At 42.0% G+C, this 16,390-nt stretch overlaps 2 protein-coding genes across 2 annotated transcripts; both read right to left on the bottom strand.

Moving 5' to 3' along the window:
* Nucleotides 1-1,348: 1,348 nt before the first annotated feature.
* LOC101543624 (olfactory receptor 4D9-like) lies at nucleotides 1,349-2,284 on the bottom strand. Its single transcript, XM_004622021.2, has one exon. The coding sequence runs from the start codon at nucleotides 2,282-2,284 to the stop codon at nucleotides 1,349-1,351; it is 936 nt and encodes a 311-aa protein (XP_004622078.2).
* Nucleotides 2,285-11,883: 9,599 nt separating this feature from the next.
* LOC129405733 (olfactory receptor 4D6) lies at nucleotides 11,884-12,828 on the bottom strand. The gene has a single exon (XM_055142942.1). It carries the CDS (start codon nucleotides 12,826-12,828, stop codon nucleotides 11,884-11,886), a length of 945 nt encoding a protein of 314 aa, XP_054998917.1.
* Nucleotides 12,829-16,390: the final 3,562 nt, after the last annotated feature.

Genomic DNA, 16,390 nt, shown 5'->3' with positions numbered 1-16,390 from the left:
TCCAAGGCAAATGCCCTACCCATTGTGCTATCGCTCCAGTCCCACCTGCGTTCTCTTTTATTTTTTTATTATTATTATTATTTTTTTGCTTTTTGGGTCACACCTGGCAATGCACAGGGGTTACTCCTGGCTTTGCACTCAGGAATTACCCCTGGTCATGCTCAGGGGACCATATGGGACGCTGGGATTTGAACCCGGGTCGGCCGTGTGCAAGGCAAACACCCTACCTGCTGTGCTATCTCTCCAGCCCCTGTGTTCTCTTTTAAACAAGTGTTTCTCTCTTAATCTCCCCTCACATCAGAAAGATTTCTAAGATTTTCTAAGTAAATTTTATTCTACAAAAACTATTTTAAAGGGCTGTAGCAATAGCACAGCGGTAGGTCGTTCGCCTTGCACGTGGCCAACCCATGTTCCATTCCTCCATTCCTCCGCCCTTCTTGAGAGCCCGGCAAGCTACTGAGAGTATCGCGCGCAGACAGCAGAGCCTGGCAAGCTACCCATGGTGTAATCGATATGCCAGAAACAGTATCAATAAGTCTCACAAGGAGAGACGTTACTGGTGCCCGCTCAAGCAAATTGATGAGCAATGGGATGACAGTGACAGTGACAGTGGAGCGATAGCACAGCGGGGAGGGTGTTTGCCTTGCATGCAGCCGACCCGGGTTCAATTCCCAGCATCCCATATTGTCCCCAAGCACCACCAGGAGTAATTCCTGCCTACAAAGCCAGGAGTAACCCCTGAGCTTTGCCGGGTGTGACCTGAAAAGCAAAAATAAATAAATAAAAAAAATAAAAACAAAACATCTATTAAAAAAAAGAGACATTTTTCTTTTGTTTAACTTTCTGCTAGTGTTCTTTTGTGACACTTGTGTTTCAAGTCAAAGATTCTTTTTGTCTGCGTCATCTTCTCTGTTTAATTATTTATGTATGAGCAAGTCACAGTGTATAACAGCTAATACTAAAAATATTTTAGGGCTGGAGCAATGGTAGAGCAGGTAAGACTCTTGCCTTGCGGGTGGCAAGCCTGGGTTCGATTCCTGGCACTTCATATCATCCCCCTAGGAGTGATCTCTGAGCACAGAGCCAGGAAGAAACCCTGAGTGCTGCTGGTGCTGGGTGTGGCTCCAAAAATATTTTAAAAATATTTTGCTCACACCCAGTGATGCTCAGAAATCAGTTCTGATTATTCTGCATTCAGGAATTACTCCCGGCAGTGTTTGAGGGGTACATATAGGATGCAGGGAATCGAACCTGGGTTGGATGCATGCAAGGTAAGTGCCTTACCTGCTGTAATAAAATGAGGAAAAATTTCAATTTTACTTGCATTCATGTAAAACATACAACGAGGCTACTCCCTTTCAGAAAGCGTGAGTCTTTTCTTCAGTTTTTTCATGGATGACTTCATCTCCTGGTTCCTCAGGGTGTAGATCAGAGGGTTCAGAACAGGAATGATGATAGTAAAAGTGACCGAGACAGCTCTGTCCATGGGAAGGGCAGTGAAAGGCCGGGCATAGACATAGATGCAGGGCACGAAGTGCAGGGTGACCACAGTGATGTGGGAGGTGCAGGTGGAGAGGGCTTTCTTTCTGCCCTCCCCACTGTGAGACCTCAGCATCATCAATATCACCGTGTAGGATGCAAGAAGAAGGACAAACCACAAGGTTGTGATGAGACCATTGTTGGAAATCATCAGGAGTTCAATAACGAAGGTGTCAGTACAGGCAAGTTTCAGGACCTGGGGGACATCGCAGTAGAAACCATCCACAACATTGGGTCCGCAGAAGGGGAGGGGGAGTAACAGGGCAATTTGCACGATGGAATGGGCAAAGCCCCCCACCCAGGAGGCTACAATGAGGGCAGTGCACCGCCCCCTACTCATGATGGTCACATAGTGCAAGGGCTTGGAGATGGCCATGTAGCGGTCAAAGGCCATCACCGAGAGAGAGAAGATGTCTGCCCCACCGAGGAAATGAAAGAAAAATATCTGTGTGATGCAGCCATCGAAGGAGATTGTCTTTCTCCTGGACAGAAGGTCTATGAGGACCTTCGGAGTAGTGATGGAGGAGAAGCAGATGTCCAAGACGGAGAGATTGCGGAGCAGGAAGTACATGGGGGTGTGAAGGCGGGACTCACAGGTGACGACCACCATGATGGCTATATTGGCTAACACAGTCGTTGCATAAACTAGAGATAAGAAGAAAAATAAGAGCAAGCTTAGCTCTTGAGACTGAGTAAGTCCACAAAAAGTAAATTCAGACACCCTGGTATGATTTTTCAGAGCCATTGGATAGATCTTCATCTATGTATAGCTTTGAAAAAAATAAAATGGCATTATGAGGCATTGGAAGCAGGAAAAAGATTTATTTCTTAGACATTAAACATTCATAACTATGCATTTTTTGGCTATAAAGCTTATTTCTCATGAACCTTGAGTCACCTAGGGAAATGATTCATTGGATTATTTCAGCAATTTCATTAGTGCCAATTGTGGGGTGGGCTGGGTTTTTTACCTTGTTTGGGTCTTTCTCTGCGTTTTATTAAAGCCCACCTATGCGAGTGGCTGGGGAAGAGAATCCAAAGAATCCATGGCAAGAGCTGTGGGTTTTTTCATTCTGTGTGAATCAGAGACACTCTAATTTTTTTCTGGGGCGGGGCTGGGTGTGTGTGAGCCACACCCAACAATGCTCATGGGTTACTCCTGGCTCTGTGCTCAGGGATCACTCCTTGGTGTTGCTCAGGGGACCATATGGGATGCCAGGGTTGGAACCTAGGTTAGCTGTGTGTAAGCATTCTACTCACTGTACTATTGCTCTGGCCCCTGGAATGCTGTAATTTTCCTATTTTTCTTTCTATTGCTTAAAACCACAGGAAATAAATCAACATTCAAATCTGAAATAAATCAACCTTTAAATCCTTTCAATAACAACATGATAGAGGTAAAATTGAGCAATAAAATAAAAAATGACTCTGCACTAAAATGAAATAAAATTTCCTAACACCCCTTTGTAGTTAAGAAGCCTTTTTTCTTTTCTTCTATTAGTTTTTTTTTAAATTTTTATTCACCTGTGTATGCACTGTACTGTAGCACTGTTATCCCATTGTTTATCGATTTACTTGAGCGGGCACCAGTAAAGTTTCCATTGTGAGATTTGTTACTGTTTTTGGCGTATCGAATATGCCACGGGTAGCTTGCCAGGCTCTGCCGTGTGGGTGGAATACTCTCAGTAGCTTGCCGGGCTCTCCGAGAGGGATGGAGAAATTGAACCCAGGTCGGCCTTGTGCAAGGCAAATACCCTACCCTCTGTGTTATCATTCCAGTCCAACCACCTATGTATAGCTTTGAAAAAAAAATAAAATGGCATTATGAAGTCACTCCCAGCTGTGTTCAGGGCTTGCTTTCTGCTCTTCACTCAGGGATCATTCCTGGTGGGCCTTGGGGAACCATATGTGGTGCTGGGGATCCAACACAAGTTACCTGATGTAGTATCTCTCTAGCCCCGTGGGAAGGCCTTTTAGCAGTCTCATTTCAATAATATTGAGACAACTCAGTATGCCTAGGTAACCTCTCCAAGGTGCATTCAGCTTTTCATCAGTGCAGAGGGAAGTAAGAAACACTCTTCCTTGTTCTTAGACAGAAAATCTTTACACTATAGTACACTGCCTTTCAGTTTCATAATTCATACATTCAAGGAAAATTTGTATAGAGATCTTATTAGAATTTTTCTAGCACTTTCCACAGTGAAGTTTTTTTTTTTTTTTGCTTTTTGGGTCACACCCGGCTATGCACAGGGGTTACTCCTGGCTCTGCACTCAGGAATTACCCCTGGCGGTGCTCAGGGGACCATATGGGATGCTGGGAATCGAACCCGGGTTGGCCGAGTGCAAGGCAAACGCCCTACCCGCAGTGCTATCGCTCCAGCCCCTCCACAGTGAAGTTTTTTATTTTCAATTTTCTCTCTCCAACTTATTTTTAACTACGTCTTTCTATTGCCTGCTAGAAATTACAAGTCTTCTCTTTAATTTGATTTTATTTCATATTCAGGATTTGAGTCTAAACAAAGAAGATAACAAATATGGTGATGGAAAGGGTTTTGTTAAGAAAAACAACAAAGATCCAAAAATGCATAGACAGAGTACTTAACAGGGAAGGCCACAACAATTATACAGGCAGTAAATATGAATCTTCTTCTGCACTTTTTGGTAAAACATTAGCAATTTCTTATGAGCTGAGGATTAGTGTTTCAGAGTGAAAAATCCATACAAGATAGAAGCTATGGTTGTTCCTTTAGCTCTGGAGACCTGAAGAGGCCAGGTTGGGGAGGAAGAGGGCAGACCTAATTTAGAAAATTTTAAATTAGCAATATTTTGCCCATGCGTGTCAAGCATGAGCTACCTTTGGTTATGTGGGGATCAGTTTAGGAAATATAAAGATCCTGAGTAGTTCTATGACATGTAGGAGCTGGTGATAAAGTCAGAATTTGACTTTCAGCCTGTGAATTTTCTATGCCATTTAGATAGTTTCTAAGAAGACATAGGACAGCCGCAGAAGGACAAAAATCTCAGTATCTGAGGAGTTATCTGGACTTCTAGGTAGATGGTTCCTCGATTAGTGCCCATTGGAAGTTCTGGGGAGGCAGGTGCCAAGAGAGACTGTGAAATAAAAAATACTCCCAACCACACCTTTTGGATAACATTGGGCTGTCCTTGCTCCTTCTGCAGGGAGTTTAGGTTTATTGAGCCACTCCCACAACAGTGCCCCTGAGGCACACCCAATTCCATCAAGCACTAATAATCCTATATTGCTTTTCTCTTTCCTTTATGTCATTTGTATGGCTCAGTAATGTCCTTTTTGTACAGACACAGGAAGACGGTTGATGCTATGCTTCTGTAACATGGGAGTTAACTGACTCCAAAAGAATATTTACTCCTGGGCATTCATATTTACTTATGCCTCAGTTGCCCTTAGTTCTTAGCGCTCCAAAAGCAGGGTCCCGATGAAGGGACTGGATGGACCCAGGGCAAGATGTAAGCTACCCTGGCATCAGAAAGGGACAAGCTAAGCACCATAAGTATAATAAGTTTGTGGAACAAACTTTGTCATGACCCAAAAAGAAGTAACTGAATAAGGACCCTGCTGGGGTTGGGAAAGACTAACCTGGTCTGAGGGCTGGAGCAATAGCACAGCGGGTAGGGCATTTGCCTTACATGCGGCCAACCTGGGTTCGATTCCCAGCATTTCATATGGTCCCCCGAGCACTGCCAGGAATAATTCCTGAGTTTATGAGCCAGGAATAACCCCTGTGCATCGCCGGGTGTGACCCAAAAAGCAATATATATATATACATATATATATATAGATATCTATATATATATCTTACTGTGTTCATGCAAAATGATTAGAAATATTTTAAGAAGTAAATTTACTATGATTGTTTAAATGGATTACTAGCTGAGGAAAGGAGAAAGCAATACACCCTGGATGGAATCCCATCCTTGAGCACATCTTCTAGCAATCTGGAGTGCTGTGAACCCTCAAATGAGATTTTGTCTTTGAGTTAATCTCCTAGAACTTCCTCTGAAGGAGTGGCTTTACATTTGTTTGGCATTATGACAATGTTCCACCCCAGCTATGTGTACCCCACCCTTCATGGTTGCTATATAACTGTGCTGTAAGGGGAAAGAAGAGACTGGGATTTTGAGGACTTTGAGGATTTAGAGAGAAGTAGGAAGATGATACAATGAAGTAGAGGACTTTGAGGTCTATGAGGAGACTAGGATGATGAAACTACGATGACTGGGACTACAACCAAAACTACAATTACAATTGTGCTGGAAAGGGAGAGATCAGACTATGTGGGGGGGAAGGGCAGGGGCTGGAGAGAAATAAACTGACTACTGACCAGCCTGGGGTCCTGTTTCTCCATTCCCCGATCCTTCCTCTGTCCATTGCCGTGGGCCGTCCAGGGAAATGGTTCTCGGCCACTGAATGCTTGAGTCCCACACGTGTACCCATGCCTTTTTCTTTGAGACTCACACACATTAACTTTCAGTTTGCCTCTCAAGAATTTATCAGTGTGCCTTATTTTGCAAGTTTATTCAGTCTGGGCACAATCACTTCCATAGCATGTGCTGAAATTTGACATGCTTCGATGAAAAGACTTATACACTAAACATCTCTCATTGCAAAGACCCTGAGTATTGTGTGAAACGTTTAAGAATTATACCTCCTTTATTTCTTTCATTTTATACCCTGTTCTCCAACCTCTATTAAACCTTAATTTGTCCTTAAAGTGTTTCAGGAATTCCCTAAGTAGTCTTTTGTACAGTATAGTTTTTTATTTCTAGTCATAATTGCTGTTATTTTAGAAACATATTTTGATCATAAATGGAACCCTTTACCCAAACACATTTTTAATGGTTTCCTACTGCCTGAACAATAATGGTAAATCCAAGAGGATTTAGCATCTCAGTCCTTTGCATAAGTATCTAAGACTTTTCTTTATTTTGGATTTGTGTGTGTGTGTGTGTGAGAGAAGAATGTTTTGTTTTACCCAGGGCCCATTAAGTCCTTCTATAAGAGATTACTAAAATGTTGTTGAAGGTTGAGTCTAGAGTGCTTACATATGTATGCACTGTAGCACTGTAGTCCCGTTGTTCATCGATTTTCTCGAGCAGGCACCAGTAATGTATCCATTGTGAGACTTGTTGTTACTGATTTTTGGCATATCGAATACACCACGGGTAGCTTGCCAGGCTCTGCCATGCAGGTGGAATACTCTTGGTAGCTTGCCAGGCTCCCCGAGAGGAGCATATATATACATATATATATATTTATATTATGGGGCACTGTTCTTTGAGCCTCTGTTTCAAACATTTAAACCTGATGGAAATTCTTGCTGGTCCAGTCTTGGAATCTGTTTTTCTATTACTCTCTCTTCCCTCTGTTATTACCACTCTCAGGCTCTCCCAAGTTACATCAAAAGATGGGTTTTCAGCATTCCTATCTAGAAGCTTTTCTTCTGTGAATATTTTCCTGAGGAACACCCCCTTCCCCCCACCTTGCCCCATGTTAATTTCTCTTCTGAGTCTCAGATAGTTTGTTTCATCCAATTTCTCCTTGATTCATTAGTATAATTTCTCGATCACATCCCAAGTTCACCCTGTATTTCCAGTACTTTAACCATCAATATCACCACAGTTTATCAAGGGTGGGATACAATAAATGTGCTCAATACATGGCTTTGGGTTTTGGTTTTTGGTTTTGAACCACACCCAGTGGCACTCTGTGCTGGCTATTCCTAGTGCTGTGCTAGGGCCTTGGTCATCAAAGCCATATGTAAGGCAGGTGACTTACCTCATCTACTATTTCTTAGGCCCCTCAATAAATTTTTTTTCAATGAATGAATCAAGTCAAACCATCCCACGTGACTTAGAAGCATTGGCACTAGAGCATATTGAATAACACATTCTAAGAAACTTTTGTTAACAACCATGATTTGGTGTTAGGTGCCGGGTAGAGTTTTGCTTTCTGATTCAGGTGACAAAGTATTTCTCTCATCCTGGGTAAGTCATATTGATATTCTCTCTTGCAAATTCTCAGTAGCAAATAGTGGGTCAGGCTAGTGTGATACAGAGCTGGCAATGCTGAGAGATATGGAGTAGGGCGCACTGGATTTTTGTCTTTTTCTCTTTTGTTACCTGGAACAAGTCCTCTATTTTCCTTTCATTTCTTTCTCAGTAAATTGGGAGCAAAATACTTAACTAGGAAAAATTATTAAATATTAGGATAAATATAAGTTTATAAAGGACTAAGCATAATAGACAGAGAATTTACTTAATTCCCCTTCCTTTCCCTAGAAAATTGCATTTGTCTTGCCAATCATGAAAAGCTATTTATGAAGACACTCGTAGAATATAAAATGATGTACAAGGGCCAGAACAATAGTAAAGCGAGTAGGGCATTTGCCCAGCACGCAGCCAACAAGGGTTTGATCCCTGACATTCCATATAATCTCCTGAGCACCACCAGGAGTAATTCCTGAGTACAGAGCCAGGAGTAACCCCTGAGCATTGCCGGGTGTGACCCAAAAAGAAAAAAAAAAGATATACAATAGAGGAATACAAGGATAGCTTTTTTGGAGCCAAGTTGCATTTTTGTTGTTGTTGTTGCAACAAAAAAACTTGGGTAAGTTTTAGTTCTTGCTAATATGAATTAACCAAGGTAGCCAGGGACTTCAACACTGGGTCATTGAGTTTTGGAGTAGGGTTGGCTCAAGACTGAAGGCAGGGGCTGGAGCAATAGCACAGTGGGTAGGGCATTTGCCTTGTACGAGACTGACGCGGGTTCGTTTCCCAGCATCCCATATGGTCCCCTGAGCACTGCCAGGGGTAATTCCTGAGTGCATGAGCCAGGAGTAACCCCTGTGCATTGCCGGGTGTGACCCAAAAAGAAAAAAAAAAGACTGAAGGCAGGAGAAGAGTCATGAGCAATGATTTCCAGAGCAAAAAAAGAAGACCATACTCTTTTAAAAACTCTGTGATTTGAGGAGAAATTGGAGTTAAAAAATCATGAGTTAAAAACTTGAGTACTAATTTTTTAAAAGTTTTTGGGTCACACCTGGAGGTGCTCAGGGGTTACTCCTGGCTTTATACTCAGGAATTATTCCAGGTGGTGTTCAGGAGACCATATGGAATGCCAGGGATCAAACCCAGGCTGAGTTCTAGCTCTCCAGCCCTAAGTACCCATTTTCATGGGAAATTGTAACCTTTTAGGTCAAACCCTAAACTGGATCAAAATTACACTTAGATTCAGATTTATTATCCCACCAAGTACAGCAGTTTTATTTTCTTTTACCAAGCTGATATCATTTTGACTCCCTCTTAACTGTTTCTGCTTTCCCAGTGTTTAACAGTTGCTTCATGCTTTCTATTACTAAAGTTCTCTACTGTTTTTGTAATACTTTATATACTGGGTACATTTCTAATAGTCTATTCATGTATAACCAAAATATATTGCATGCTTTGAAAGTTCAATGTGCTTACCCAAGTTCTTCAGCATCCAAGAAGGAATTTAAGCCATCTGACTGAGTAGCTGACCCCCCAGCTTTAATGATGCTACAGAGATATTGTATTGTATGGTGAGGTTCTTCTGAAGATTAGAGTTCAGTGTCTTCTCTTAACCTTCATGTTGGAAAGGACAGAGTTAGAGACTCGTGTCATTATGGCTTTGCTGCTTGTCCCCAAAATGTACCTCAGGCCCAAGAGAATTAGCAAAGGGAATTTTATGGTAAGCGAGCATAGAAATAGAATGGACATGATTCTAATAGTGTTGGAGTTCCAGAGGGAGTTATTAAAGTTTCCAAGTCATTACGGTAAGCATGAAAGTATGCACACACACGCGCTTGTCGACATGTATGTTCACACACATAGGGAAATAGACACCACTATCATTCTCAAAGTTTTGCAATCCTTTAGGAGATATAAATCTGTCTATTCTGTGAGTGTTTTTGAGAAATGTCAATAGAAATCTCTAATGTTCTACGACCACTTAATGCTAATAAGAGCAAGATGTTTGTGGTGGCAAAAGTTGGTTTATAGGCAGGTCTCCCCAAGTCTTTGATATCATTATGATATGCACCACTTAAAAACCATCAGCCTGGAGAGATAATAAAGAAGTTTATTAGCTTGCTTTGCCTACCTAGGTTTAGTTTCCAGTGCCGCATATGTCCCCCACCCCAAGTACCGCTAGGAGTGATGTCTGAGCACAGAGTGAACAATAAATCCAGTTCACTTCTAAGTGTGTTACCCGAAGAAAAATACAAACAACAAAACACTTTCAGTGTATGACAAGATATTCAGTACACCTCAGGATTAAATTTTTTTGTGAGTAAACAATTAAGAAAAATATCTTTAGATTATTGGGGCAAAAAATATTTTTCCATTGGTTTATCATTGACTGAGAAACTGTAGAATTCCACAGGCAAAGGAGTTTGAGAAACACTGGCTTTGGTTATGAACTTGGCACCATCTCTCTGAGTCACCTACTGAGTGCTTTGTGGCCAAATATTATGGCATTATAATCTTAAACAAAGTGTTACCTGGGCTGTAATTTCCTAAGCTTCTATACTTCTTTCTTTTGAATTTTTTTGAATGACTTGGAAACTAGGGGGGAATTTGAGTTGATTGTAAAAAGCACAACGATTTATTTTCTTTTTGCCTATTTGGAATATTTCTTTTGGGAGAGAAGTGGATTGCAACATAGATCCAGGGACTATTCTTAATGATCCTGCATATGATGTGTTTCTTTTCTCTTTTGGCACACAACATAAGTCTTTTATTTTCTTTTTGAGTCACATCCATCGATGCACAGGGGCTACTCCTGGCTCTTCACTCAGGAACTACTCCTGGCGGTGCTCAGGGGACCACATGGGATGTTGGGATTCGAACACGGGTCGGCCGTGTATAAGGCAAACACCTTACCCGCTGTGCTATCGCTCCAGCCTCACAACATAAGTCTTGAATGTGTGAAAAGTTATTTCTCAGTGAATTAAAAAAATACAAACTTGTCTTGAATTATCTATTCTTACCCAGACAAAAACTAGTTTTCCACTGATTCTAAAAGTCCTAGGAGTGAAGCAGAATGAGGAAACAGAAGAAAGGTAGAGTCAGGTTAACATATAGGAAATTAGTTGTAATGTTGTGCAAATTACTTTCAAATTGTACAAGAACTTTAAAATTTATTTTTATTTATTCATTTTTGTTTTCAGCACCAAAATTGAACCTAGGGCCCCAGACATATTTGTGTTCTATTGCTTAGCAAAATCTTAGACATTATACAGGTACTTTTGAGATTAATTTAATGAGAAAAATCTTTAGAACAATGTTGAGGATAGGATATATTTTGTTCATGAATATATTTTTCCATGACTGAATCTGGCTTCACACAACTGAATTCACACACACCCTTGCGCTAAATGGTGAAATATACTAAAGATGTATTTAGTATATTTAATATACTAAAGATCTAGACTCAGGCCTGAAAGATAGTTTAGTGGGTAGGGTATTGGCCTTGCACTCGCTGACTCAGTTTGCTATCTAGTACCCCATATGTTCCCTGGAGCCCTTTCAGGTGTGATCCCTGAGTGCAGAGCCAGGAGTAAATCCTTAACATATCCAGGTGTGACCCCAAACAAAACAAAACAAATAAAGATTCTAGACTCAAACAATTAAAATCCAGGAGAGATTTGTAAAATTTTACTGGAAATAACAGAGGCATTGGAGAGAGTATGTAGAAAATAAATACATTTATAGTCTATATTTGTGCATATTAGAAATAGAGGTACATGTACTAGGAAACATTGACTCCATACCTGATTAATACCAGAAGTGAGTCTAACAACTACCTTCTGGTCAGCATTTATCACCTTTCACTCTCAGGACAATCTTGTGAGATGATAAAACTTTTTCTATATAACAGGTGTTAAAACTAAAGGGAGATAATGCTTGTATGAGATTACAGATAATATCAACATAGTATTTAGGTAATTCATTGCAGTCTTATTTCCCTACTTCTCTCAGTTTTCCACCAGCCCAAGACCTCTTGTTATTCAGTCTCATCACTTTCATTTCTTTTCTTTGTAGGTTACCCTAGGTAGTGCTCAGGGGACCATGCGGTGTTAGGGATAGAACTGAAGGCTCTTGTGTACCAGTACTTCCTCCAGCCCTCTAAGCTATTTTCCAGGTCTTCTGCTCTTCCATTTGTTCCTCTGGAATGGAGAGGATGCCATGAGAGCCTATAGAATCCACTGTGGTGAAAAGATCTAGTTGTCCTTTACCATTCTGCTAGCAAGTGCTCACAAACCAGATCAGCGCTGGATTTCCAGCTCATCCCAGTTTACTGTTCTCGGAGGGTCCAAGCTTCCTGTGTATTCGCTTCATGGCTGACTTCATCTCCTTATTCCTCAGGGTGTAGATCATGGGGTTCAGCATGGGCGTGATGACTGTGTTGTTAATGGACACGGCGGTGTCCATGGGTAGCGTGGTAAAGGGCCGGCAGTAGATATACACGCAAGGCACGAAGTGAAGAGTCACCACCAGGATGTGGGAGGTGCATGTCGACAGAGCCTTCTTCCGGCCCTCCCCGGTATGAGACCTCAGCATGACGAGGATGGCAGTATAGGACGCTAAGAGCAGGAGGAACCACAGCAGGGTCACCAGCCCATTGTTAGAAATCATGAGCAGCTCCAGAGTAGAGGTGTCGGTGCAGGCCAGTTTGATGACTTGGGGTACATCACAATAGAAGGCATCCAAGAGGTTGGGGCCACAGAACGGGAGGGGCAGCATCAGAATAATCTGGACAATCGAATGCAAGCCTCCACCCACCCAGGAAGCCACCACCAAGCCTAACCACACCTCTCGCCTCATGATTGTCACGTAGTGCAAGGGCCTGGAGATGGCCAAGTATCTGTCAAAGGCCATGATCGAGAGGAAGAAAATATCTGCCCCGCCGGCAAAGTGGAAGAAGAAAATCTGTGCCATGCAGCCATTGTAGGAGATGGATTTCCTCTCTGATAAAAGATCCACCAGGAACTTGGGAACGGTGATGGATGAAAACACAATGTCCAGGACTGATTTGTTCCGCAGGAGAAAGTACATGGGAGTGTGGAGGTGGGACTCAAAGGTGATGGTCACCACGATGAGGGCATTGCCCAGCAGAGTTGTGATATACACAGCAAGGAAGACCACAAACAAGAAAAACTCCAATTCCCGGAAGCGAGAGAGTTCAACGAAGACAAACTCCTTCACATTGGTGTGGTTGCTCTGACCCATGACGGGTCCCACCGGCTTCCAGGTGTACCTTGGGAGGAGAGACGCCAAGGTTAGGACTATGGTATTATGGCTGGCAACCTCACGTGTCTGCTTTTGTTTGGTTTTTATTCTTGAGCCACACACAGCGGTGCTTACTCCTGGCCCTGTGCTCAGGGGTCACTTCTGGCAGGACTCAGGGGACCATAGGGGATGCCGAGGATTAAAATCAGGTCAACTCCATGCTAGGCAAATACCCTCCCCACTTGTACCATTCCTCCAGCCCCACTTGTCTGATTTTTAAGAGGCTTTCTCAAGCACTTAGATTCTCACAACTATTTGGAAAAATCAGGCTAGTGACTTCCTTTTATGATCTGAAAAAATAATCATCCTGATGGTTTTTTATTTTTTTGCTCTTTGGGTCACACTCGGTGATGCACAGGAATTACTCCTGGCTTTGCACTCAGGAATCACTCCTGACAATGCTCAGGGGACCATATGGGATGCTGGAATCGAACCCAGGTGGGCCGCCTGCAAGGCAAACGCCCTACCTGCTTTGCTATCACTCCATCTCCTGATTCTTGTTTCATATTGTGACTACTCTGGGTGTGTTGGAAAAGATCACTACACTTTTATACTTGTAGCCTGCTTAGAGGAAGATAGAAGAACTACAGCATGAGTTTTCTTCTGCAATTTCGGGGATGCAAAACTTTATCATCTACTAAATGTTTTCACCTGCAACATCTCATTGTTTTGATTTTCATGATAATGTTGTGGAGCGAATAACAGTGGTTATAGTTAATTCTGAGTCATATAGGACAAACAAAATCTTAGAGTCACAAGACTTGCCTCTATTAACATATTTGCAAAGTCATTAAGTGGCAAATCAATGATTCAAAACCAAAGTACTTTTCTGATGAGACAGACTCCTCTTTGTTTTTTGTTTGTTTATTGGTTTTCTTTTTAATAATCTAGGAGTACTGCTATTTGTTCAGCCATTGATTAAGCTGATTGAATTGGGCATGAACTCCACATTACTTTTTTTTTTTAAATTGTATTACCATGAGATAGAGTTGACAAAGTTTTCATGTTTGAGGTTCAGCCATCCAATGATGGAACACCCATCCCTCCGCCAGTGCACATTTTCCACCACCCACATCCCAGTCCTCACCCTGTCTCTATGGCAGACAATTTCCCTAATACTCTGTCTAATTTTGGGCATTATGTTTTGCTCAAAATTTCCCACTGCCATTCAAGCCTACCTGCCTGGGGCAGATGCTAGATAATTTATTTTCCATTGCCCATTTTGAATATCATGAGAGCTTGCATGTCCTCGATTGTAAATGTAAATTTCTAGATTGTAAATGGTTGGGTTCCAGAGACATCTCTGTATGGCACTAATTCGTTTTGGGATTCAATTGGGGCCAGATTCCTTCTTTTGCCTTGCACGCGGCCGACCCGGGTTTGATTTTCAGCATCCCATATGGTCCCCCAAGCACTGCCATGAGTAACTCCTGAGTGCATGAACCAGGAGTAACCCTTGAGCATTGCTGCGTGTGACCCAAAAAGCAAAAAAAAAAAAAAAAAAAGAGAATTTTCTACTCTGATATCTGATCCCTTCCCCCACCAGTGGCATCTAGCTCCTTTGCATCTAAGTTTAGAGAAAGTTAGCATTGTGGCACTGTTGTCCTGTTGCTCATCGATTTGCTTGAGCAGGCACCGTAACCTCTCCATTGTGAGACTCCCTGTAGACTAAAGCAATAGCACAGTGAGTAGGGTGTCTGTCTTGCATGCGGCTGACCTGGGTTCAATTCCTCCGTCCCTCTTGGAGAGCCCGGCAAGCTGCTGGGAGTATCCAGCCCCCACGGCAGAGCCTGGCAAGCCACCCATGTATTTGATATGCCAAAAACTGTAACAACAAGGGTCACAATGAAGACATTACTGGTGCCCGCTCGAGCAAATCGATGAACAACAGGACTACAGTGCTAGAGAAAGTTATATAGAGAATAAAGCTCTTAGAGCTAGTTAAGTAAGAATCCCTGTGTCCTGATCTAGATCCTCTGACTAATATTTTATCTACTGCTCACTTGATTCATGGCTTATCAATATCACTTGCATCGGAGTTGAAGATGATCTTCTTTCTCTCATCATGATAGTCTTGACCCTTACTGTAACTGTCTTGAGTATAATATGTCCTGTCATTTTTTTTTGTTTGTTAGTTTGGTTTTGGGTCCACACCCGCATGTACTCAGAGCTTACTTCTAGCTCAGTGCTCAGGAGTCACTTCTGGTGGTGCTCAGGGCACCATATGGGATCTCAGGGATGAATCTGGGTCAGCTGTGTGCAAGAGAAGTATTTTCCCTGCTGTACTATCTATCCTGCCTCTGTCTTGCTATTTCTTTCTTTCTTTCTTTCTTTCTTTCTTTCTTTCTTTCTTTCTTTCTTTCTTTCTTTCTTTCTTTCTTTCTTTCTTTCTTTCTTTCTTTCTTTCTTTCTTTCTTTCTTTCTTTCTTTCTTTCTTTCTTTCTTTCTTTCTTTCTTTCTTTCTTTCTTCCTTCCTTCCTTCCTTCCTCCCTCCCTTCCTTCCTCCCTCCCTCCCTTCCTCTCTCCCTCTCTCCCTCTCTCTCTCTCTCTTCTCTCTCTCTTTCTTTCTTTCTTTCTTTCTTTCTTTCTTTCTTTCTTTCTTTCTTTCTTTCTTTCTTTCTTTCTTTCTTTCTTTCTTTCTTTCTTTCTTTCTATTGTTTGTCTTGCTATTTTTAAGACAAGAATTCAGGGAATAATTCTTCTTCTTTTTTTTCTTTTTGGGTCACACCCAGCGATGCACAGGGGTCATTCTTGGTTTTGCACTCAAGAATTACCCCTGGTGGTGCATATGGGATGCTGGGGACCATACCCAAGGGACCATATGGGATGGGAATTGAACCCGGGTTGGCCGCATGCAAGGCAAACACTTTATCAGCTGTGTTATTGTTCCAGCCCCTACTTATTCTTTAACTGTCTCAAAAGGTTTTCTAAGATGACAATCTACAGAAAGACTGGAGTTTATATCAGAATTATGATGGGTAAATAACAAAAAAAAAAGAATGGGGCTGTAGCGATAGCACAGCGGGTAGGGCGTTTGCCTTGCACGTGGCCGACCCGGGTTCAAATCCCAGCATCCCATATGGTCCCCTGAGCATGGCCAGGGGTAATTCCTGAGTGCAGAGCCAGGAGTAACCCCTGTGCATCGCCCGGTGTGACCCAAAAAGCAAAAAAAAAAAAAACAAACAAAAAACCTCTTAAACAAATAATTGTTTGAGTAGCCTGGCTATTTAATCCTCCTCTAGTCTCTTAAAGGACAAGGTGAACTGGGTTTGTTGCTCAGTGATAGACCATTTGCATGTGTAAAGCTCTGAGTTTGATTCCTGGCACGGCTAAAATAAAGAGTAAAAGAAAGAAAGGAATAAAAGAATAAATACTCTCTCATTACCCCTTCCTGCACTTTGAGAAATTTATACTTCACTTGTGCCTTCTTTGTTCTTGCAGAGTCTAAAGCAATCTTATAATTCATCTACAAAAGCGCCCTACCCACTGTGCTATCTGGCCC

This window comes from Sorex araneus, chromosome 6 (genome assembly GCF_027595985.1).
Source record: "Sorex araneus isolate mSorAra2 chromosome 6, mSorAra2.pri, whole genome shotgun sequence".
NCBI lineage: Eukaryota > Metazoa > Chordata > Mammalia > Eulipotyphla > Soricidae > Sorex > Sorex araneus.
The sequence above is the reverse complement of the archived record's forward strand: the minus strand, read 5'-3'. Positions and strand labels throughout refer to the sequence as shown.